This window comes from Mesoplodon mirus, assembly GCF_964341445.2.
Source record: "Mesoplodon mirus genome assembly, chromosome: 12".
In the NCBI taxonomy this organism is placed as follows: domain Eukaryota; kingdom Metazoa; phylum Chordata; class Mammalia; order Artiodactyla; family Ziphiidae; genus Mesoplodon; species Mesoplodon mirus.
The window spans coordinates 86130101-86156780 of NC_138988.1; the positions used below are offsets into that span (position 1 = coordinate 86130101).

Genomic DNA, 26680 nt, shown 5'->3' on the forward strand with positions numbered 1-26680 from the left:
CTCTATCCTCACCCCACCCACTTTAAGGAGAACAACTATTTTTTTTTCACATAACAAAAGCAAATTAGTCAATCAAACAAAAACAAACCAAGCTTATACAATTTAAAACCATCCTTACGGGCCTCCCTGGTGGCGCAGTGGTTGAGAGTCCGCCTGCCGATGCAGGGGATACGGGTTCATGCCCCGGTCTGGGAGGATCCCATATGCCGCGGAGCGGCTGGGCCCGTGAGCCATGGCCGCTGGGCCTGCGCATCCGGAGCCTGTGCTCCGCAACGGGAGAGGCCACAACAGTGAGAGGCCCGCATACCGCAAAAAGAAAAAAAAAAAACCATCCTTACATGAGCTAAGCCAATCTTTTTTAACCAACACTCCATCACCCAAAACCACCTGACTTATAAACTCAAAACCTCATGTTTCCTATACCCCATTCCAACTCACAAACAACCAGATAATTCTGGCAGAAAACATCATATGTAGAGTTAATTTTAAATTTTTAATTCAAATCTATTTCCTATTACTCCTTTTTTTTTTAGGGTTAGCCTAAGAGGTTTCCAGAATAATTACCCTATGATAACTTAGTGTCTATTACCTCAAAGTGTAAACAAAATTTAAAATATTTATTAAACATACATTTTATAACATACTGGATAAGCAAGTTTTAAAAAACTTGATATTCCCTCTACACAGACCAAATATATTTATAGATTTATACAGTTATATATTAACAGAAAATTATTTATCTTTAGTTATACTAGAATGTTACTAGTTGAAGTATATACTAACATACTAATGTTGAAATCTAAGATATATTTTAGTCTTTCTTTGCTAGTCTCCTTGTATATGATAAGGTTTTATCTGGAGGGCATTTATCTATTTTATTCATAGATTTTAAAGATGATAGTAATGGTTTATAAATAAGGAACTACTTAAAGCATATTCTCTTCTGGGCTAGAAAAGTAGTATCAGTCTCATCAGATCTTTGGTTTTGAAAGTTAAAAACAAGTACCATTTCTTTACAATGGCTGCATTGAAAAATTACTAAAATCAGAAGCTGATATAGAAATATTTGGGCACATAAGTAGACCAAACCTAGTCTCACCAGCACCCTCTCAGATTATAAGAAATTACTAAAAATGAATGTTTTAGTAAAACATAAAAATACTAAATACAGAGGATGAAAACATATTTAATACAGAGGTATATACAACTATATTAATGGTAAAATGAGAAATAACTATACTAATACCACAAATTTTAGAATAATAAAATAAAAACTGACATCAAATTGTCCCCAGAAAAATGAAGTATCAACAACCTGAATACTCTAGTTTTATGGTCAGATGGATGCACCATGTGGATGCACCATATTCCATCTTCTAAAGCACATCAAGTCAAGTCAATGAAAGAGAATATGAACTAAACAGTAAATGCAAATCTTAGAGTGTACCCCAAAATTGTGTAAAGAAAAAACAGGAAGAAGCAAGAGATTAAAAAAAAAAAACCTAAAGGACCAACAAAGAGATAATCATCCTACATATTTTTTTGGGGAAAAAGTCCTTCCCCACGTTTTTCTGAAGGCTTATTTAAAGATATTTTCCTGTCACAAATGACCTTTAAAAGGTAAATAAATAATTTCTCCTAATTAATTTAGGAATTCCCACCCCCTACTATGGTTTTAGAGACAGATCCAAGTTTTATGCTCACTGCAATTTTCACAATTTTTCGTTTTTTGGGGGGTGAGTGGGGTGGGTGGAGGTACTCGTTAAGAAAAGTTTTACAAAATTACAGATAAAAAGTGAGTTATAGGGCCTTCGTGGGAACCAGAAAGTTAAGCTTTATCAGCGTCATTAAGAGACTATATACAGCAACAAGTTTCTGAAAGAACTGTCTCTGCAGGGAAGTTTTATTTGGTCTGGTTTGTAAAGGTGAGATTTTTTTAAAAAAAACAATAGCAAATCCAGTGAATGGGATAATGCTGTCACCAAAAGATGTGTCTTACCATACAAGTATCCAGATCTTCCAAACGTTCTATCTCTGTGAGCTCCTCCACCATGATGGTGGAGCGTTTAACGGGCTTCTCCTCAGGCAGCTCGATCTCCAAGGAATCTTGCTGAGGAAGGGCCTTGCCACGTCTGCTGAAATGGTCGGTCTAGAGAGTCAAGACACATCAAGGAGAAATGAAAGCCCAGAGGCAAAGGAACAGCAAGTCAGCTGAATTCCAGAAGATACCTTCCACAAGGTGGCGCAGTGAAGGATACTGTCTGCACTTGGTTAATGGAGACTCTTAATACATTCACAATGGAGTAAGTTACCTCTATTATCATCTTTCTTTGGAAGGTGGAGTATTATAAACAAGAAATTACAAAATCTCCTTTTAAACATCTTTTGAGACGTTAGTTGAAAACTAGGTAATTCATAAATATTTGCCACGTTCGTGTAAATATGCACCAAGTAGGCATGTATTTTTGTTTTCCAAAAGATGCATTATGAACATTTTCAGGAAGCTGATGTGACTTTTTTCAGCTTTCGGTCTTCAATACAATCACCTAAATGTCCGTCGACAGATGAACAGGTAAAGAAGATGTGGCACATATATACAATGGAATATTACTCAGCCATAAAAAGAAACAAAATTGAGTTATTTGTAGTGAGGTGGATGGACCTAGACAGAGTGAAATAAGTTAGAAAGAGAAAAACAAATACCACATGCTAACACATATATATGGAATCTAAAAAAAAAAAATGGTACTGATGAACCTAGTTGCAGGGCAGGAATAAAGATGTAGACGTAGGGAATAGATCTGAGGACACAGCGGGGAAGGGGAAGCTGGGATGAAGTGAGAGAGTGGCATGGACATATATACACTACCAAATGTAAAATAGATAGCTAGTGGGAAGCAGCTGCATAGCACAGGGAGATCAGTTCGGTGCTTTGTGACCACCTAGAGGGGTGGGATAGGGAGGGAGGGAGGGAGGGAGGGAGGCTCAAGAGGGAGGAGATATGGGGACGTATGTAAGCATATGGCTGATTCACTTTGGTATAGAACAGAAACTAACACAGTATTGTGAAGCAATTATACTCCAATAAAGATCTATTAAAAAGAAAAAAAAAAACTAGGAAGGAAAGAAGTCAAAGGGGAAGGACAGATTGAAGTCGCTGGATTAGACCCACAACCATAGCAACTCGGGACTGGTCTGGATGCTGATTCCAACATCTTAACTGTAAGAAGACATCTCTGAGTCAATTGGGGAAATCTGAATATAAAGTGGATTCTAACTGGTAATAAGGAATCTTTGTTGATTTTGTTAGGTGTGACTGTTTCAGCAATCATGTAAAAATCATGCTGCCAGTTAGAGACGCCTTCTGAAGTATTTACAGCAAAATGGCATGGTATACGAGAGATGCTTTTAAATAGGCCGTGTGTGTGTGTGTGTGTGTGTGTGTGTGTGTGTGTGTGTGTGTGAGAGAGAGAGACAGAGAGAGAGAGAGAGAGAGAGAGAGAGAGAGAGAGAGAGGTAGAAAAAGCAAAGAGAGATCAGAAAATATTGGGATAATTGTTAAAACTGAATAGTGGGCAAAGGAGGGCTCATTGTCATACTTTCTCTGTTCTTGTCTGTGTTTGAAATTTTCCACAATAAAAGTGCTTTCTCCCCCTTGGAAAAAAAAAAAAAGTAAGTGAAGCATGATGTCATTGCCACCAACATTACTGGTGGAAATATAAGGGAAATTTAAACCAGAAAAATAACTGACACAGTGTAAATGAGGAGACCACTTAGTACAAAAGAAAATAAGAAGTGTTCTTTTTTGTTAATTTTATTTCCTATTTCCTCTGAAACAATTTCTTTCTATATCTAGTGCTCAAAAGTATCTAACGAGGGGAAATAAAATGATTCCAACCTTCATTATTTTTAAAGGACTGAAAGGAAAGAAATTGCTAATAAAATTTTAATTATTGCTAGTTTTCACTGTTCTCATGTAATAATTATCATATTTTACATGACTTATTGATTACCAGTGTTGTACTTCAGATAAACCTAAGAAAGTAAATGGTAAGAGATGAAATAAACTGGGCTGAAATTACTAAGCTCTAGTGCTGAGCTGATTCATCACCAGGAACTTTGAAACGTTGAGAACCAGTTGACAATTCTATGGAACCTTTGGGAATATTTCTAAACTTAAGTCGGAGAAAATATTAATGCTACTGGAATGTCCTTGAAAGAAGTATTTCATTTTGAAGGTACAATTTCTTTCACAAAGCAGTTAAGCTCTCAACTTACAATCCAAATCAGCAGTAAGAAATTCAAAACGAAAGTGCATTCACACAACTCTTTTTCGATTGTGAAAAGAAAATGTCAGTACTTAGAGTTACCATATTCTTCAAAGAAGGACAAATGCAAAAAAAAGTGAAAAAATTCAAAGCGTCAGTGTAGTTCTCACATACAGCCATATTGATACAACATCTAGTATTTGTGTCATCAAGTAGGCATCTTGAGACAGTCCCTGGAGCTGTAGGTTATCGATAAACTATTTCTATAAAGGATGCTTTATTGATTTTGTTTCTGCTTATTTAAAAAATGTTTGAATTGTGATCTCTTGACTTGTCAAGAGCTCTTTGTAGCTCTTTATTGTGCAACCAACTGCAAACCAGTGCTTCTTAAAATCTCTGTGGTAATGAACCAGTTTTTTGTATTTCCAATTTGCCACAAACCAGTATATTGATAAAATACAATACAAATTAAAAAAAAATTTAAATAACACGTGTTTGCATATTATTGCCATGTCAAATTGCTCTAGAAGTCTCTCCACGCTTCCTCTTAGTTTCTGAACTTGCCTTGTCACGGACTAGTAACCATTCATTAGTGGGCCAGCTCCAGTCCACAGGCAATACTTTGAGGAGCTAGAGATGTCCAGCTTATCTTTTAGATCTTAGAGAAGAGTCATATATTTTTCTCAAATGAATTTTTCAAAATACTCATTTTGTCTGCCTCCTCAGAAGAAGCTGTTGCTGCTCCTGTGATTTTGGTGTTCTCTACCGTCACTCAACAATTCAATGCCATAAAACTGTAGGGTATCTACAGCTTACATAGTTAACCTGCAATTCTTCTCTGGAGAAAACACTGTCATAACTTGTTTGGGAGATTTCTACTGCATCATATCACAAATATTTTCGAGACACAAGATATAGCCACTTATAAAACCTTCATCTGTACCTCAGAGGACTTCGTGAAGTTTCTGATATATTTTTCGTATGCACTGATATTGGAAATATTTCTACCTAGTTTCTACCTTGATGTAGAACCAGTCTCTAGATGAAGAAAATTTTAGTTTTTCACCTTGGTGATATCCAAAAGGCCTGGCTGGACACTCAGCAGCTATCAATCGCTGGAATATGTCCATTTTACTCTTGCACTCTCTTTGGACTCCAAACATTTCATTTCCGTCATGTTTTTAAGAATACTGTTATCAGATAATCATATCAGAGAACAACAAAACGAGCACAGATAAATTAAATACAGGTGAGCCTTGGACTACATGGGTTTGAGCTGTGCAGGCCCACTTACACGAGAATTTTTTTTAGTAGTAAATACTACACGATTCGGGTTGGTTGAATCCTCAGATGTGGAAAGCCAACTATAAGTTATATGTGGATTTTCAACTGTAGGGAGGGTCCTACCCCAAGCCCCCGGTGTTGTTCAAGGGTCAACTATAATCTAAAAAAAAATTCTCAATTTTAGACCTTAGTCCCAACATCATCTCCTATCAAAATTTTTGACCTGTACGCATTATAAATGAACAACAACAATTCTGAATACCATTGCTTCTGCTTTGCCCTGCCATTCTCTCTGGAGAAATTCTAACATGCTCTAGAATAGCTGGAAGCAATGAAGAAGAAGGAGGAAAACTAGGATTTTAACCCATAAAGCTGCAAAGGAATAAAATGTAGAAAAGCAACCACATCCCGACGCTGGAGACTGCCCTGCATTACCGCAGACCAAACCAGGGTTAGGATAAGGGTTCAAGATGTCCACAGCACTTACCAGTTTGTGATGGCAGTGTGAAAGTGCATCCAGAATTTCATCCACGATTCGATCAGATAGGAAGGAGGCTACTGTCAACTTCACTTCACTGTGTGAAAATCAAAAGCACAGAGTGGCATTTGAATTTGTACAAGAGGGAAAAAAAATCGCCCACCCTTGATACTATGTTGATAAGATCAACTGTGATTTTGTTTCTGTCTTTGAAAATGGCACAGAAGAATGTGCAAACAGGGTGAAGGATTTCCAAAAATAAGCCTTACACACTGCCATAAACACACAGGTAATAGACTTTCTTCACCAATTCCAACCTGCCTCTGCAATTTCAGAACTCAAGATTTAGTGGTAGAAATGAAAAACATCTGGATAAAGACAAACTTAATGGGAACCATATGTACCATGTGGGAAGAACAATTCATCCATTGACATAAATGAAAACAAACTTGGGCTGGAGTAAATTAAGAAAATCTAGTCTGGTTGTGACGTCTTGGTTATTTCTTTCATATGCATATCCACCGCCTTTTACAAAACTTTTTACCAGTCAAATGGTACCACATTGAACTGCTTCTGCTTTGACTTGCCATCAAGTCAAATTCACTGTTCTCTTGCCTTTTATGAACAGAAGTTATCAAAATGTTTAGTTTTAGTGCCTCTTACCTAACCTTACAAAGATGCCCAGACAACAAGAAGTAGCTTGTAGTTTTTACTAATAAATGACTCAGCCACTAAGGTTTCCATCAGAGGGCTGGTATTTTGGTTAGCATTTTAGCTATTTGGCATTCCCAAGAATTCAACTTCCATGTGTGTCTTCAGTCTAAATAACCCTACCTAAATGCATAAATGCACAATACATTGAAAGGTAAATGTGCTGGAGAGATACATACCCACGTTCCAACATCGTCACATAATTTCAGCCTACTTCTGAAGTCAATAATTTTAAAAATTTTCGAGCAGGGGAAGAAGTTATCAAAATAAGATTATTTACTCCTCAAGCTAAAGTTGAAAGTATATTTGTGTAACAGAGAAAAATCTTTCTAACTGAAAGGCAGTAATTTGCATGCAATGTTTCTGCTCAGAAGATTTCTGATGGCAGGGCAGAGGGGAAGCACCAACTCTTTGATGACTACAGTACAAATTTTCCTGGCCTGCATATAAAGGAATGTTTCTTTAATTCCTGTCTCTGAAACAAGGTCTCACTAGCTATTTGGTTTATCTAATACTATATTATTCCCCAGAGGTGCCCACTGATAAGATTCACCCAGGTTGCTTATGAAAAATACAGACAACTAAGTCCTACCCCAAACATCCAGAGAGGCCTGGGAATCTAATGTTAATAAGTACTTCCCTCTGATGCTTTTAGACATGTTTGGGAATTCTGCTTCCTTCTAAGACTACAGAGTCGGTAGTTTGTTTCTCTTCCCCACCTCCCGCCTCTCTGAGGTAGGAAGAGAAAGTTTATTGCAAGTTATAGCATCAAAAAAAGGTTCTTAAAAAGAAAACAATAGATATATGTATAACTGAATCATTTTGCTGTGCACCTGAAACTAACGTAACATTGTTAATCAACTATGCTCCAATATAAAATAAAATTTTTTTAAAAAGCAATTATTTTTTAACGTTTCAGGACCATCCTATTATTTTGCTACTGGACGCTCTCCTTCCTTCCTGATTGAACTTCCAGTTTGCAAAAATTTTAAAGGAAAAGATTCAACTTAGCTTGCATGTGCCTATTTTCATTCTATCAGTGCTCAGTATAATGCATCATAAGAAGCCAAGTAAGGAGTTAGTGGACATATAACTGATTTATTTAAGTGAGGAGTTTTATACTGCTATTCAACTTTTAGAATTTGCCCATTTTCAAGGGAAATGAGCATATTTGATAGAATCTGGTACTCCAGGAGAGGGAGAATATGATCTACTGGTGGTTCAATCCACTATTATGAAAAATGGTGGTCAATACATTTTTTTTTCTCCTTAATACTTAAGGGGCTTCAATAGAAATTCTGAAACTACAGGTTACAGAAATATGTAAGCATACCTGGGCTAGAGTTCATAAAATCACAATCTATGGGGTCCTAAAAAGCCTCTGAAAGTCTTTTCTTAATTTCTCAAGTCCTTCCAGTTGCCTTACGATTCAGTTGAATAGGCGTTAGGATCTTTGTTTAAAAGACAGACACACACAGTACAGCTGTATCTTAGACCTGAAACTGTCTAGTTACTACAGAACTCCTAAACCCTCAAAGCTCTATAGTCTAGTTTTAAGGTTATCAGCCTTTGATATCTACATTGTGATGATATAATTTTTTTTGCATATTTTGTTTTTAAGTCTTATTTTTCTTGCAGGCTGTCATCAAGCTACATCATGATGTGTCAGTACCTCTCTCAACTCTCCAGATAGGAGCTGTTATTTTTGCTACCCCTAATTATTCTTATCAAGATTTGGACATGATTAAAATGGGAAATTCTAAACGCTTCTGAATTTGGTTTTTAGTCACCTGACTCTCCAACTAGAAAACGTAATGAGAATTAGCTGAACTATAATGTAATACTGGTGATCATCCCAGAGTTTCTATGTAAAAATCCAGGAAAGTTGGTTGGTGACCACACCTTCTAAATATTTATACCTAGGCATAATTTTCAAACTTTATCAAGCAGAAATCTATGTAAACACTCCAGAGCACCATTAGCACGTAGAGAGTCTCACAGACCCATCAAAGAACCCAAAGGGAAATACGGTGAAGTCCTAGTGGGCCTCTTTGCCTATTTATAGGCTGTGCATTGGCTCAGAATATTCTGGTGGTAGAAAGCAAACCGACCTCATTTTTCAAAAGTTAGTGATTTATAAAGGTGAGAGATAAGCTTCAGAAGCAGAAAAAAAGAGGGGATTACAAACATGTACCCCCCTCTTAAAAAAAATAAAACTCTTAAAAAAGAGCGGGTAACTGTTCCTCAGTAATGCAGGCATATCTGTGGTCATCTGATTTTGGAAATGTATTAAACCTATGCATTTATGCACAGCTATATCTGTACATACTCACTGCCTCATAGACATGTCTAAACACATTCTGTACGAATAAAGCCAATGATAACGCTCTTCACAGCTGCCTCAACTGCATTCACAGACACTGCAGCTCCGCGGTTTATTAACATTATAAACCTACCTAATTTTGTTAAGGATATCAATTCCAGACTGCTCCAACAGGACATTTTTAACAAAGGTACGTGGGATGGAAATCTTTTCAGTGCTGGCATGGATCAAGTCTTGCCGAATGTGGGCTTTTTTCATCACATTGGGACAAAGATTCTCGGCAGCATCAACCATGGACTCAAGCAACGCCTGCAATGCAGCACAAGTGGAGAGAGAGAGATGAGGACACAGCCCCAGAGGCGCCCCCCATAAAACTGAAAGGTGGTTAGTTATGACGCCAAGCTCTCAGAGAACAGGGACACAACAGAGTCCCAGGTGCGACTAAGGATTCGGAGCTGCCCTGGGGTGACCTGTGACTGCTGGGTGATCACTGATCTCAGGTGATCACTTTAAATCAGACACCTGGCAGATCCATGCAGGCTTCACCCTGGCATCTAAAGCATGATGGTGTGCTAGCTGTACTTAACACAGAGGCATTCATGATAAGATTTAGAAAGACACATATACACCAATTTACCACACCAGACTGTTCTCCTGGGTATTAGCAAATAAATTTACACATGTCCCTAGAACATACATCAAGTTAGAATTCTTGTGCAATTTCACAAATCACAGAAACCTCAAATCAGGGTGAAGCATTCAATAGCTCTATCAAAAGAGCAGTCATAGCAAACCACTATATAACAACTGCTAGTTTTCCCCTTTTAAAAGAAAAGCTTTAGTGTTAAGTAAAATTATAATTGTTATCGGAACAATAAAAAACATGAATAACAGACAAAAATATTAACAGAGCACTTTATAAACAACATTAATAATAACAGTCAAAACCTACTTATATAGCACTTCAGAACTTTTAAAATGTTTCCGTCCATTTTATCCTTCCAAGATCTGTGAAGATGGGTACAGAAGCTATTCGTATGATCACCATCTTATAGTTGAAGAATGTGAGCTAAGGGAAGTTAAACGATTTGCCTGAGATGGGTGGCACGGCTGGTAAGTGTGGAAAGGGCACCCAAGTTAGCGTCAGACCTAAATTTGAATCCCAGCTGAGTGACACTGGGCTAAGTTACTGATCTCTCAATTTTACTTTCCTCATCTATAAAATGGCAAATAAAAAAGTTCTTGCCTCATAGGATTACTGAAGATTAAATGATATTACATATGTAAAGTGTTCAGTATCGTGTCTAGCATACAATAAAAGTTCAGTATCACAGATAATGTTATTAATTTGTTTTCAAAGATGCTAATCCTCATGATAAGATCCCAGCATATACCCTGAGAAAACCATAATTCAAAAACAGTCATGGGGCTTCCCTGGCGGCGCAGGGGTTGAGAGTCCGCCTGCCGATGCAGGGGACACGGGTTCGTGCCCCGGTCCAGGAAGATCCTGCATGCCGCAGAGCGGCTGGGCCCGTGAGCCATGGCCGCTGAGCCTGCACGTCCGGAGCCTGTGCTCCGCAATGGGAGAGGCCACAACAGTGAGAGGTCCGCGTACCGCAAAAAAAAAAGAGTCATGTACCAAAATGTTCACTGCAGCTCTCTTTACAATAGCCAGGACATGGAAGCAACCTAAGTGTCCATCAACAGATGAATGGATAAAGAAGATGTGGCACATATATACAATGGAATATTACTCAGCCATAAAAAGAAACCAAATTGAGTTATTTGTAGTGAGGTGGATGGACCTAGAGTCTGTCATACAGAGTGAAGTAAGTCAGGAAGAGAAAGACAAATACCGTATGCTAACACATATATATGGAATCTAAGGGAAAAAAATGTCATGAAGAACCTAGGGGTAAGATGGGAATAAAGACACAGACCTACTAGAGAATGGACTTGAGGATATGGGGAGGGGGAAGGGTAAGCTGGGACAAAGTGAGAGAGTGGCAAGGACACATATACACTACCAAACGTAAAATAGATAGCTAATGGGAAGCAGCCGCACAGCACAGGGAGATCAGCTCGGTGCTTTGTGACCACCTAGAGGGGTGGGATAGGGAGGGTGGGAGGGAGGGAGACGCAAGAGGGAAGAGATATGGGGACATATGTATATGTATAACCGATTCACTTTGTTATACAGCAGAAACTAACACACCATTGTAAAGCAATTATACTCCAATAAAGATGTTAAAGAAAAAAAAAAAAGAAGAAGCCAAGCTTGATCCCATTACTATTCCAGTATGAAGGGGACTAGTGGAGCATTACTATGTAAACACTAGTCTCTCTGCTCATATATTCACATGCAAAGCACGATGCCAATAGTACAATCTCTCATCACACTGTTGGATGAGTGGCCGAGCAGCAGGATGTTTATAAAGATCTTGTGAAAAGCAGGAGAGGAGTGGGGGAGCCACTTGAGAAGTTTCCGAAAGCCCCTCGTATGCTGACCGTGCTCCGTCCCTGTGAGAACTCTGACTAATCACTCATTTAGTACATTATTCCAAGAGAGCTACAAGCAATGCCAAATGAGTCAGTTTAAGACAAATCACTTTCCTCTTTGGCATTAAAATAAACACATTCTGTTCCAGATGGAGTAGCAGAGTCCAGCACTCCTGATACGAACGACCTCAGGTATCAATACGCTGTTTGAATTCTGTCATGTTCATCAATATAGCGTGACTTTCTGAAAGGTCCCCTGCATGACAGTGTTAATTCAGTTGGAATGAACTCCAGACCTAAGGAGCGAAGCCTGGCTTCCGATGTAGACTCCGACGTGAAATTTCTGTGGAATGTTAAGTGCGCAGCGTTAAGTGAAGAACCTTTGCAGATCTCCGCTTTCTGAACTATAAAATTATTTCTAAGGTCTCTTTCTGCTCCACAAATGGACTACTGCATGATTTTTGACCCTATAAAAAGGAATTTCATCCTGCCCTGGGCATCCAATTCGACAGATATTTTGCAGTTAATTCCCTACCACCATCTCTAGCCCGACACTGTATACTCTACAAAGTGATTTCATCCATGATTTCTTTTTTTTTTCATCCATGATTTCCTTTGATCCACATAACAACCCTGTGAGTAGAGGTAGATTTTAGCAAACCCATTTTATAGATGAGAAAACGGAGACTCAGAGGAGATAAGTGACTTTCTCAAGGTCACGCAGCTGGTTACTGGAATAAGTGAGAAAGGGACTCAGGTGTTTCGTCTTCTACTCTTGTTTCCTACTCCAGCCACCCTTTTCCAATGCTCTGCCCATTGCCCAAAGGTGTGTCCCTTTCGGCTCTCTTCATTACCTACAATTTTCATCCCCTAATGCTGGTACCTAATGCCACCATGGTGGATTTTCTGGTGACAGGGGTGGTAAAAAGGGGAGAAAGGATCACAGGATAAACTTGCAATGCAGCCCCTGACCACTCTGTGTCTAGCCCCCAGCTCAGGTCCTTAAACAGCATCTCCTTCCAAGTCCCATGGCCCTCTGCACACCAAACCATATCCTTCAACATCCATCCTTCCCATGGCTTCAAATTACTACCTATATTCCAATGGTTCTCAACTAAATGTTTACCTGTAGCCACCTACCCAAAACATCCAATGCATATATAATACAGCCTATTAGGAATTTCCACCTGGATATTCTACCATGGCAAGGTCAACTACAACATGTTTGGCCTCCCATTAAACCCACCTAAACAGTAACTGCAACAGTAAAATCAACCATTCTTGCAAAGTTTTTATTGTGAGGTATGGTACCAAACTAGGGCAGAAATTTGCAACTCTCCTTACACTCCACCTACCTCAACTCCTTCCACCACAACTATCTCTAAAACATGTTAAATTTACTCCTAGACATTTTCTCAAAAGTGGAAATATGCCAAAAATATTACTCATTAGTACAGAATAGAAATCCCTGAAATATCTGGTAAATGCTCAATTTTCTAGCCTCATTTTTTTTGTCATCTCTCTATATTCCTCTTACAACTATTCATATCCAGTTATAGGGCAGTTCCCCACATGATCCAGGCTCTGTCTCCATGCTTTCTACAACTGATCTCTTAGCCTAGAATCCTGTTCCCCTCTGTAGCCAGAATAAATCATCTGTATGGCCCCCTACTGAGCTCAGCTCGAGCATCACCTCCGGGAGATGTTCTTGCTCTTGCTCCTTCCACGCCCTTCACATTCCAAACAGCATTTGATGATCTCATAGCATCCAGTGGGGACCTCAGTAATCAAATGTGTTATAAAACGGTCAAGAATGCAGTAATCTGGGGATCAAAGAACGCCTTTGAGAATCGATGCACACTCATCCAGAAAAATTGGTATGAGATTTTACATATAACTTTGGAATTTCATGGAGAGCTAGAGGCACCAGACTCCAGATACACAACTTGTACTTGATAGCAACTGTGAAGCCCTACCCTCTCTCCCCAGGGCCTAGCACACTTCTTGGAACAATCTCTAAGAAACATATAAAAAGTATTATAAGCTCAGGAACTTACTGAATGTGGGTTCTGAACAGTCCATCATTTTTCTATTGATCAATGATTACTCACTGAAGGTAGCATTATGAAAATTTGCATAGATGTATGGGTCCATTTCTGGGATCTCTGTCACATTGGTCTGTCTACCTCTGCATACTGTCCTAATTATGATAAGTCCTAATATGTGGTAGGGCAAGACTACCAACCTTCTTGTTCTTCCTCATAAGTGTCTGGGCTTATGAAGAAGCCATATATTTCACTCTAAGTACTGGTTTAGCGGCATCTCACAGGTTCTGATTTCTCACTACTTTATTGTTTAATTATAAATATCCTCTAATTCAAATTATGCCCTCCCCTTTGACCCTTGGGTTACCAGTAATTTTTAAATTTATAAACATGTGGGGTTTTCCCCTTTTTTTAATTTTGTTATTAATTTCTAATTTATTTTAAATGAAACCAGAGAATACCACCTTTGAAAGTTGTTGAGATGTTCTTATAGACCTCATGTCAAATATTTCACATATCCTTGCAAAGAGCTGAGAGTCTATTATTGGTGCACTGATCACATAGGTCCACTAGGTCACAATTGAGAATTCTATTGTTCAAATATTATAAAGAATTTTTTCAAATATTCTTTATCATTACTTTATTTACTTGATCTATCAGTTACTGGCAGTCATTTTGAAAGATCTCTACCATAATAGTAAATGTTACCAATTTTTCTTTGTAATTTTGTCCACTTACTCATATATATAAAGCCATATAATTAAATACATACACAGTTGAAATCATCTCTGGCAAATTGGATCATTTGTCATTATTCACTGATCTATTTTATCTCTAGTAATGCCTTTTTTTTTTTTTTGGCCACGCTGGTCAGCATGCGGGATCTTAGTTCCCTGATCAGGGATTGAACCCATGCCTCCTGCAGTGGAAGCATGGAGTCTTAACCACTGGACCACCAGGGAAGTCCTAGTGATGCCTTTTCTACTGCATCACTAGATTTTGAGTGAGAGCATTCCTTCTGGTGTGGAATTGAACCTTGTATTACAGGATGTTTAGGATCATTATCACCTGCCCATGCCAACCCAAAATAATCCCAAACATTTCCTAATGCTCCTCTTGGTATGCAGTATGAGCCCTGGTGCACTGCCTCTGTTTTGGTGGTTACACTAGAAATTTTAACCTGCATACTTTACTTCATGTCTAAAGCAGCACTGTCCAATAGAACTTTCTGAGATGATGGGAATACCTGTGCTGTGCAATATGGGAGCCAATAGCCACAGGTGGCTATTGAGCCCTTTAAATGTGGCTAGTGCAACTGAGAAACTGAATTTTAAATTTCATTGAATTTTAATTAATTTACATTTAAATGACCATATGTGGCTAATGGACAAGACAATGGACAACCCAAATCTAATGTTGATCCCTTAAGTCTTTTCCGGAATAAAACTAGGATGTTAGACTTCTTTTACTCACTCCTAACTGACTTAGATGCTCACTTCTAGTATCTTACTTGCATTTATTCTTAATTTGACAGCAAAAATTAGACATCCATGTTGTTGTCTCATACAGTTGATGTTTCACATTTGGCATTTTCCCTGCTCACTATTCTTTCCTGCAGCTCAGACCCTCTTTCTCTGATAATGTTTCCTTTGTCCTAAAGCATATCCTTTAGATGTTTATTTAGTGTGGTCTACTGGCAGTAAACTATCTTGGATTTTGTTTGGATGAAATGTTTCCATTTCATCCTCATTCTTAATAGTAGGTTTACTGAGTATATAATTCTTGATTTGTTCTCTCAGAAGCATGAAGATATTATTTCATTGTCTTTTTAGCTTCCTGTCAAGAAATGAGCTGTCCTGTCCGTCTTCATTTCAATCTTTTTAAAGTAATATGGCTCTTCCTTCCCTCTGGCTCCTTTTAAGATCTTCTCTATGTCTTCAGTGTTTTCCACTTTTCATTACAATGATTCAAGACATGGATTTGTTTCTATCTTTCCTGCCTGGGTTTCACTGGACTTCCTGAATCTGAAGATTCTAGCCTTTCATCAATCCCTGAAATTCTCAGCCACCATCCCCTCAATTGTTACCTTCTCCTATTTATCTTCTCTTTCCTTCCAGAAATCTAATTTGGCTTATGTTCAATTTTCTCACTCTATCCATGTTTCTTAACTTTTTTTTACATATTCTCCATTTTGTGAGTCTATGTGTACTACCTTGAGACAACTTGAATGAGCAGGCCCTGTATTTGAAATGTGATAATCAGATTTCATTTTGCATGTATCTTCCAGATGATAGTTAGGAGAATCTATATTTCTTAACTGTAAAAATAGCTAATGGTACTTAAACCCTGTACAATATTTGTAAAATAAATTGAGTTAATATACTTAACATGGCAGCTATGCTCACATATTCTTGCAGTGAGCAAATGACTAGCTGTAATTCATTACAAGCAAATAGAACTTCCACAATGAAGTGCTCTGAAATTTCTCTTTCTTTTGCTTTGGAAAATATTACATAAAATGTAGGAAAATAAGAAAACTCAGAGAACTCTCCCAGCAAACTGAGTCAGTACTTGCCAACATGCCACCTACACCCCTCAGGCCTCATTTCCTTGGTAAACCTGATATTTACCAGTGAAGTATTCCACAGTTGAAGCCCTGAGGGAAATGAAGCATTTTCAAGGCCAAAACAAGCATTCTAAAATTTAAGTCCAGAAGGGGAAAATGAAAGTTCCGTTATGTTAAAACATTCAAATCCCACTTATTCATCTACGATTACCCCAGGAATAAATGTTAGGATGAAAAACAGGGAAAACAAAACAGGAGGTGAGTTGTCATTTAAAAACACCTAAAACAGGCCAGTCCAGAGAAAATATCACTTCGTTTCAAAGAAGGACTTTCTCCACACTTACTGCTTTCTTCTCCTCCAGGAAGTTTGCTAAGAAGGCTGGCTCTTCCGGCCATTCCTTTGGCTTTTCTGAACTAGTATTTTTTTTGAACGATGACTCAAAGAGCTATTTGAACTTATTCTTATCCAGAATTCAAAATGTGTACTGCTGGCCATGATACAGGATGAGTAAATATTAAGAATAAAATCTCCTTAATTATCTCGAGACCAAGACAATCCTGCACAAGGAGGCTCAGTCCCAACAAATGAGGTGACTTGCTTGGAGCAAACAGCTAGTAGCAAACCCAGGTCACAAATCCAGGCTTGCTAGTCCAATTTTTTTTTAATTCACTACAATAAAAACATATTTTTACCAAAAAAATACATTCACTTTAGCTTTTGCTAGTATAACATGTTAACCTTAGAGAATTTCAGAAATAGAGAAAGGACTCTTTTTTAACCAAACAAAATATAATACTACTAGTGAAATAAATAAGGACACAGTTGTTTAATTTAAGAAACTGAATACTGATTGTAGTAAAAATACAATCTTTTCCTACATAATTTTAAGAAAATCAAGGTGCTGGAAAGCTATATAAATAGATAAATGGGGATTTTTTTTTTAAACCATAAAATGATGTCCATTTGTCAGGTCAGCTGGAAGGAAAAAGAAAGGAAGTAACTGTCTATAGTCTGTTATAAGTATCAAAAACTGTGAACTCAGTGAAAGGGGAATTAATAAGTAACACTTAAGAAGTTGTGGTTGAGGATTTGCTTTGATTCATGCCAGAAGTCCCTGAAGGGAAGAGAATGGAAGAGAACTTGCAACTCAAAAGGATTGAGAGTAAAGAAAACAAGGGAGTGTGGAATAGAAAAAATCAGGGCATTTGGGAGCCTGGGACCTCAGAGATAGAATGAGAGAAAAGCAGGCGATGACACTTGCAAATAAGGAAGCTGTAATGAACGGAGAACACTGGTGACACTGACAAGGGGCCAGAAAGGTCAGCCTCAAAAAATTTGGGGAATGTCTATTTACAGAAAAATATTTTTGGTCCTAAATATATTGTTATTATTTCAGGCTTTTAAAACTTCAAATGCCTTTTACTTTAGACCTCTGCCTTCTACTCCCTCCCAAGAATGACTGGCAAGAGTCAATTCCAACCATCTGGTGTGCTGGGGAGGAAATGGACCAAAATTTCAAGGGATAACTTGTGGTTTAGACCAGTTGAAACAAGTGCCCGTAGGAAGCTGTTTGACAGGAAAGTTCCAGTTGCAATGTTTCGTGCTGATTTAAATGACAGCCCATTCTTAGTATATAAGGAATTCTTACAAAAACTTTAAAGGAAAAAGTTAGGCAATAGATACAAATATGTAATTTACAAAAGAAGAAATACAAATGGATAATAAAATTACTTGATGCATCACTGGCTATTAAAGAAATCCAAAAGACAAAATGAGATTTTTTTAACCTGTTACACTGACAAATATTAAAACGTTAAAATGCTTAGTATTGGTGAGGGTGTGACAAAACAAGCAATTGGGTACACTACTGGAAAACAGTTTGTGAATACATACGAACGTATAAAATGTGTGTACCATTTGACCTTGGAATGGATCAACTACAGGCAATGACTCTAATAGGATTAACCAGAAATTAGAAAATAAATTATGCTGGCTGTGAGGTAAGAGAAAATATATATTGGTCTCTGCCCCCAGTTCCTGGCATAGAGCTCCTGAAACCCTTGTAATTTCCTAAGTGGTAAGAACACTAGGAGAATCTTTTGTTCTAATATTTGGTCCTTGATCCTGGTTCCTGACACAGGGCTCCTGAAACCCTTGTAATTTCCTGGGTGATGGGGGTGTGTCTTTTGCTTTATTGGGTGGGCTCTTGGATGGCTCCTGGATGAGGGCTGGTCACTGGAAAGACCAAGCCATGATTAGAAGCTTGGAATTTTCAGCTCCACACCCCACTCCTAAGGAGGGCTAAAAATGGAGTTAATGACTGGCCATGCCTACATGACGAAGCCTCCATCAAAACCCCAAAAGTATGGGTTCAGAGGGTTGGTGAACACGTGGAGGTGTGGGAGAGTGCTGTGCTCCAAGAGAGCATGGAAGCCCTGAAACCTTTCCCACATACCTTGACCTGTACATTTCTTTCATCTGGCTGTTCATCTATATCTTTTATCATATCCTTTAATAAACTGGTAAACATAAGTGTTTCCCTGAGTTCTGGGAGCCACTCTGGCAAGTTAATTGAACTGGAGGAGGGGTTATAAGAACCTCGGATTTATTGCCAATTGGTCGGGAGCTCAGGTGCAAACTGGACTCCCAGCTGGTATCTGAAGTGGGGCGGGGGCAGTCTTGTGGGACTGAGCCCTTAAACTGTGGGATCTAATGCTATCTCCAGGTAGACAGTGTCTGAATTGAGTTAAATAGTAGGACACCCAGCTCGGGGGAGGGGGGGGAACCCCTCACATCTGGTGACCAGAAGTGTCAAAAGTGAGGAGTTCTGTGTGAAAGTAAAGGAAAGACACAGAGGAGGACTGAGCTTCTCCAGTACACTGGTATGTCTATACAATGAAATACCATGTAGCCACTAACATGATGATGAGTACGCACTGATCTAGAATTGTATTCACGATATTGTACCAAATATAAAAAAGCACGGATAGTATGATCACATACGTAAAATTGTGTGTGTAGACAGAGAATGTTTGGAAATTCACTAAAATATTAAGAATGATGCTATCTCTGGGATTTCAAGTGATTTTTACTGTTCAAATGTTTCACAAAGAGTAGTTTCATTTTTACACTCAGAAGTAAATAAGCAACAAAGATGACTTTAAATGTGTAAGAAAGTATCCTTTTTACATATTTGATCCTTCATGGAGGATAAAACAAGTGCTGTTAGGTAACAACTGATCAGGCAGAACTCTGTATCAACCAACCAGTCCTTTTCCTACCCCTTTGGCTTTGCTCAGAATGTATTCAAAATAACCACAGTTAAGTAAAATAAAAATGACACACAAGAGTCTCTCTGTATTGTACTACAGGAAGAAAGGGGCTTAAACGCCTAAATAATCCACAACGTTCTCTCTCACGTTAATTGAATTTACAAACAGAATAATTAGCATGTTGCAAAGTTATGATTGAGTTGCTCATCAAATCCCTCTGAGCTACAGCAATTGTGTTCTCAGAAGAAAACAAACCAAATAAATACAGAAATTTAGACAAGGTCTTTTTAAGGCATCCTTGAACAGACAGATTGAAAATGATGAAAACTTTCGGAAAGTGAAATGTCTTCTGCTGGAGCTGTTTTTTGAAGTTACCTTAGGAAAAAGCTAGTCTTAGGTTACTCTCATCACTTAAATTTCAAAGACTTTTTTTTTTCAACCTATGAGCCTATAGCCAAGTCTCTGCTACTTTGGGTGCCTTGTAACTTCATTCTAAATCCCTTTTTAATCTTTCAACCAGCTCTTTACCTAGTGGCAAACTCTCCATATACGCAGCAGCTTGGCACTGTAAGCATACAGCTCCTGTCACCTCTCCCATTCTCTAAATCGAATGTAATAACAGGAGATATTTTTTCACGAAGCAGACTTCTCTTTCTAAGCAAAAATCAATCTTTCTCTTATCAGTGGCAACCTGTCATACGTTAAATACGGTTAGAGATTTACCATCAAAAACAAAATTGAATTTGATAGGTTTTACTTGATCTTATTATGCAAAAAGTTATTCCAAAAAATACAAATGAAGCTGGGAAAGGCACAGTATTCAATTTTTATTACACATGCACACGTGTGTGCACACACGCGCCTATAAAATATAGGATAGCATGGTATGAAATATTATCATACATAGTTAAGTCATAACGATTTCATTTTCCAAAATAACAGAAACCACAAACCTTGAGCTGTTCATCTACAACTCTCGTAACTTCTCCGGCCATTGATTCCAGGGTCTCCTGAATTGGACTGGATAACAAGCCACTGGCTCCCGCCCAAGATGCACCACCAACGTGGTATAAATTTGGTAACAACTGTAAGAAAAATAAAAGTAACCTCTCCATAATAAATATTTAAATAAGCACCAAAGTCACTGCAGAGTTCATAAAAAAGGGTCGAGAAATACTAGAGATAAACAAAGACCGTCTTGATGAAAGGCCCTTTATACCAATTAAAAAACTGAGGTCCAGCTTTAAAACCAGAGGAACAGTACCTTACCTGTGTGTGCCTTAATGTCTTCATCTTGGGTGTGAGAGTATTTGACTAATCCACGAGGTTCCTCCTACTTATAAAATGCAATGATTGTGTGATTCTAATAGCAGAACCTGGACCAGTTCCCAGGTTTTCTGACTCCCAGTTAGTCCCTTCTCTATGAAATCACACTTTGGGGACCACAGTCTAGGTTGAGAGAAGCTTCCTTTTAGAGGTGACAGAGGAGAGTTTCGTGCTATCAGTTTGGCAGTAGAATCATGTGCAATGAGTTGCTACTTGTTGAAACTACAACTACCTCCCAGTTACCTAGAACCTGATTATACCCTTTGTAAATCACACCGACCCTCTGCTTTTAATTCTATACAGCCGGCTGGCTGTATCCGAGGCTGCAGAACTCGTGGATAAGGAGGCTCACCTGTGCTACACCATTTTATATATAAGGGATTTGAGCATCCATAAGATTTTGGTATCTGCAGGGGGTCCTGGAACCAATCCCCCCTGCAGATTCTGAGGAACAACTGCATTTTGATTATTGGTAATTAGCACGGGTACAGAAAGGAGGCAAAGACTAACTCAGTTCACCTTGCCACTTGTTAGTAACCTGGAAATTGGGTAGAAAAGTAAATTTAGTTAGAACTAGTTTCTAAAACTAGTTTAAAAAGTCTTTTTATTCCACAGGACTCATGTAGCTGGAAGTGAAACTCACCGTTTTAGAGTTCTTAGCATCACGCATGAGCCTTTCTGCTGATTTTAGATCTTCCTGGACAGCATCTCCCCCACAGTTTCGTAAAGAGTTGAGATGATCTTGTACTTTCACACATATTCTGTCAATCATCTGCTCCACACATAACAATGAGAGCAAGCATCCAAGTCAGCACAGCCAACGTTCAGACAAAAGGAAACACTGAATGAGGATGAATACTTCTCCTAACTGGAATCTTCAAGAAGACAGCTTATAGCCAATTATTAATTTATCTATTTCTATAAGAAACCTTTAGCAACGTTAATTCCAAACAAACATGTAAGGGATTTTGGTCCCCTCTCCTGCCTCAGGAAATGCAGCAGGTAGAACAAAAGTGAATACTTCTTGATGATTCAGAATCTCATAGCTACTCAGTGACATTTTGCTTGATAGTAACTCTCCTTCATTAATTTTTATTGAGTACCCTCTATGTGTCAGACATAGTGCTGGGTACTGAGGAAACAGAAAAAGGAGATGTACAATTCTGAGGCAGTTGATGACAAAATGATGCCCACAGCCAGTTGGTCTCAATATTATGGAAATCAGAACATCCCTGGAAATTAATAGTTTTTAATTAGTTCAATTATATCAGGTAATTTTCTACCAAAAAAAGCACAAGCTGAGGTTTTATTATATTAACATAGGCAATAATAAAGTGAATAACATCTAGTTTCTATTCTATTAAGGTCCTTCTCCCATGTTAATTACATCTGAATCACTTTCAGATGTTTCATGGATTTAAACATAAAACCCACAGGGTATGGGCTTCCCTGGTGGCACAGTGGTTGAGAGTCCGCCTGCCGATGCAGGGGACACGGGTTCGGGCCCGACCTGGGAAGATCCCACATGCCGCGGAGCGGCTGGGCCCGTGAGCCATGGCTGCTGAGCCTGTGCGTCCGGAGCCTGTACTCCGCAACGGGAGAGGCCACAACAGTGAGAGGCCCGCGTATTGCAACAACAACAACAACAAAAAAAAACCCACAGGGTAGTGGCAGATCACTACTGTGGACAAAAACTAGTACAGAAGGGTAAGATTATGCTCTATTCTATTTGTATGTATAAAGAGAAACGTGAACAAAGCTAAGACGTCTGAAGAAAAAGACAACTACAGTGTGGTTTTAAAAGTTTCTCCAATATTTTTTTAATAGATCTTTATTGGAGTATAATTGCTTCACAATACTGTGTTAGTTTCTGTTGTACAACAAAGTGAATCAGCCATATGCATACACATATCCCCATATCCCCTCCCTCTTGAGCCACCCTCTCACACTCCCTATCCCACCTCTCTAGGTCATCGCAAAGCTAATCGCCCTGTGCTATGCGGCTGCTTCCCACTAGCCATCCATTTTACATTTGGTCGTGTATATATGTCAGTGCTACTCCCTCACTTCATCCCAGCTTCCCACCCCTCCACTCCAGGTCCTCAAGTCTATTCTCCATGTCTACATCTTTATTCCTGCCCTGCCACTAGGTTCATCAGTAGCATTTTTTTTTCTTTTTTAGATTCCATATATATGTGTTGATCAGAGCTGTAGGTTGTCTACTCTTAAAAAAAAAATTATTTATTCCCCAGAGACCCTACATATCAAGTCCTATCCTACCTGATAGTTCATTCGGCAAAGGTGACGATCCAGCAACAATCTTTTTTATTTAAATTCACACTTCTCTATTTATTTTGAATTATTTGGTACAACAGCTATAGGAAGCCAAAATCAGCCCTCCTTCCCCCATAAATTCCACCATAATAGAAACTTTACTACACTGCTCAGCAAACTGAAGGTCTGATTATAGAGCCTGTGTCTACTTGCTGCAGCATCACCAATTCTCCTGCCTTTCTCTTTTAAAAGATCAGGTTTGTAACGTCTACTCCATCTTCTTTTCTAGTGTATGATGAAGACAACCCAGTAAAATAACATCATTCAAAGCACTCAGTCTCTTGACAAAGGGTCAGTGATGCTAATGTTAATGTATGACCTCTAAAAATGGTTCATTATTCACCTGACCCAGAAAACCCCACAAAATCATGCAAGTCAAGAGGTTCAAATCTTTGTGTTCACTTTAAGAACACTCGTGAAACTGCCCCGGCCATTAAGGGTACACATATCCGAAAAGCCACCAAGTATCTGAAGGATGTCACTTTAAAGAAGCAATGTGTGCCATTCTGCCGTTACAATGGTGGAGCTGGTAGGTGTGCCCTGGCCAAACAATGGGGCTGGACACAGGGTTGGTGGCCCAAAAAAGAGTGCTGAACTTTTACTGCACATGCTCAAAAATGCAGAGAGTAACGCTGAACTTAAGGGCTTAGATGTAAATTCTCTGGTCATTGAGCACATCCAGGTGAACAAAGCCCCCAGGATGGGGTGCAGGACTTACAGAGCTCATGGTCAGATCAACCCATACATGAGCTCTCCCTGCCACATTGCGATGATCTTCACTGAAAAAGAACAGATTGTTCCTAAACCAGAAGAGGAGGTTGCACAGAAGAAAAAGATATCCCAGAAGAAACTGAAGAAACAAAAACTTATGGTCCAGTAATAAATGACACAAAAAATAAATGCAAATAAAAGTAAAAAAAAAAAAAAAAAAAAGAACAGCTCCTATGACTGTAAAATGTACTGAGGCTACATAAGTGAATTATGTGCAACTCCCGTAGGAAAAAGAAGTTACATGAATAATGCTTCTCATATAATAATCATCTCCCTGACCAAAATCTAAGCTTGTAGGCAGGGACCACATCTTAATTTTCTGCATTTACACAGCGTCCTGAAGAGAACCCTGTTTTTTTTTTTATCTTAATTGATATAAATTCCAGCTCTTCCAACTATTGTATTGATCTGTGCTTCCTGAAACAAAAATGGTCATCAATAACTCATATCTCACCAAGAATGAATACCTAATTTCAAGAAACAAAATGAACCCCGTACTAAGAAAGGAACTGATATACATCTGAGGCCACAAAAGTCTAATTTGAGAGGCATGTAGATGTGGTACCATAAAATTGATCATCTTTAATAATCATGAGACACCTGAGACCCTTGAAGCGTGTGCCATTAAGCATACACCAAGGAGAGAGGGTCTAAATGAACTCAGAAAAATGGTCTTTAAGTAGAACTTTTAAAATCACTCCAAAAGAAACATAAAAATTTCGTTCTTCGATTCAAATAAGACATTAAATCTCACAAGTCTCAAAGATTCTTCTGTACACACACTTGCTAAGGTTCAGCATAGCCCAACAGATCACATTCAGATGCTTTGCAACTAAAGACCTCAAGGCCCAGAAAAGTGAAACTATTTAAGATGACACAGAGTGATTACACAGAGTACCAACTGGAAATTTTGAAAACAGGAAACCAAGGATTTTGACTCTCAGTTCATATTCAAGTCCCTAAGATACACAAATAAAAACAAAGGAAACTGCAGTCTGAAAGACTGTCATCTCTTTGGTTATCTCATGAAAGACCTCAGGGTAGCTGATTGCATTTGGGCTCTTGATTTTCAACTCCCTACTTTACCCTAACCCCTAGTGTTCCATTTTCTAAAGCACCCCAGGAAAGTTGTTAACTGCCATAGTTTGAGAAGCTCACTTTTTTCCAAGGAAATGTACTTGGACTTGGTCTTCTTTGAGTCCTCATCTATTTTCCCATGTTCTTCTACAGGTCACATGTCTTCCCCCTTGAGAGCACTCTGGACAGTCACAAGCTCTCTTCCATGTGACAGTCTTGCCCATGTTTGAACACAACTATCTTTTCTTCTCTAATCTTTTCTTCAGGATTGACATTCCCAGTTCCTTCTACCATTCTACTGTGACACCATTGTGTGGTCCCTGACTGCCACCTCCCCCTGTCCACCCCAGGTCACTTCTCTGAGTTCTCCCTCCATCTAAGACCATCACAAAACATGCCCCACCCCTCAATCAAATAGACTGTAACACAGGAAGAGTGGATAAGTAAGCTGAACGGGGCTATCCCCTTTCTTAACGTAGGAAGTGTACTTTCATTAATGTGGTATAAATCAAACTGGCTTCTTTGGCAACTAAATCATACAGCAACTCACATCTCACTTGGTGGTGACCACTTAGGCTTTTCCAAACATACTGGGCTATAGAACCCAAGTGCAGAACTTAGAACCATTAGCAATAAATGCCATCTTTGGTTGCCTGCAACTTGTTACAACTGTTCTCAGTCCCAGCAAATAGCTTACTCGTGGAAAATTTTATCTTCCTCCACGTCTATTTCTTTATTCAATTCAAAAGAAATATACTCAACACCTTGCATTGAATGAGATACAGTCCTGAGTAAGATATACCCTTTGCCACCAAGCAACGTAAAAATCTAGAAGTGGAAAGAAATATTCACAATTAACAATAACACAAGATATAAAGTTTGCATAATGTAATATCCACAAAGACAGGCACACTTTGTTCACTGCCAAAGCTCCATCTCCTATATATGCCTGCCATATCACAGACCCTTATAAGTGTTTATTCAATGACTAAATAAATGATAGAAAGTTCTAAAGGATTTCAGTCAAGGGAGGGAGCACATGTAGCTGATGCTGAAGGTAGCTTTTAGACTGGGTCCTGAAAGATTTCTACAAACTGAGAAAAGAGAAGGGAACTTTAAAAGCAAAGAATGAACATAAGCAGTGGCATATCCAGACACTTGTGATTCCTATTTCCTGATTAGGAACAGAGGTACTTTATTGTGGGAGATCAGATTGGAATGCTGAGTTGAGGCAAGATAGTGTAAGACTCAGGCACAGGCTAAGGAGTTCAAACACCGTGTACAAGGCACAGAGCATCTATTCCCCCAGCTTCTCCCACAATTGTGAAGATCTAAAAATTCCTTACCCCATTACACTCACCGTGACTCGGCTTCCCTGATACAAAGGAAAAGGGCTGTAAAAAGCACAAGGAGACATGGAAGATGTATAAACTAGTTCTTGCAGAGTGCTTGTAAAAGAAGACATAGGAGGGAGTTAATAAAAAGCTTTACAAGAGGACAGGCAGGGCCTCCCTGGTGGCGCAGTGGTTGAGAGTCCGCCTGCCGATGCAGGGGATACGGGTTCGTGCCCCGGTCTGGGAGGATCCCATATGCCGCGGAGCAGCTGGGCCCGTGAGCCATGGCCGTTGAGCCTGTGCATCCGGAGCCTGTGCTCCGCAACGGGGGAGGCCACAACAGTGAGAGGCCCGCATACCGCAAAAAAAAAAAAGAAAAAAAAAAAAAAAA

General features: G+C 38.8%; 1 protein-coding gene and 1 pseudogene across 4 annotated transcripts in view; one reads left to right on the top strand and one right to left on the bottom strand.

The window, feature by feature from the left end:
- Positions 1 to 26680, bottom strand: part of CARMIL1 (capping protein regulator and myosin 1 linker 1) — a 322541-nt gene that overhangs the window by 56221 nt on the left and 239640 nt on the right. For all 3 annotated transcript variants that reach the window (XM_082637868.1, XM_082637867.1, XM_082637866.1), the window contains exons 25-29: positions 21417 to 21545; positions 20401 to 20532; positions 9198 to 9373; positions 6040 to 6127; positions 2000 to 2149 (exon numbers count right to left, since the gene is read on the bottom strand). In XM_082637868.1, coding sequence (XP_082493994.1) covers positions 2000 to 2149; positions 6040 to 6127; positions 9198 to 9373; positions 20401 to 20532; positions 21417 to 21545 — 675 coding nt within the window. The remainder of the gene's footprint in view (positions 1 to 1999; positions 2150 to 6039; positions 6128 to 9197; positions 9374 to 20400; positions 20533 to 21416; positions 21546 to 26680) is intronic.
- Positions 23435 to 24294, top strand: LOC309812861 (large ribosomal subunit protein uL22-like; annotated as a pseudogene). Its single transcript has one exon. The product of its transcript is annotated as a large ribosomal subunit protein uL22-like (transcript).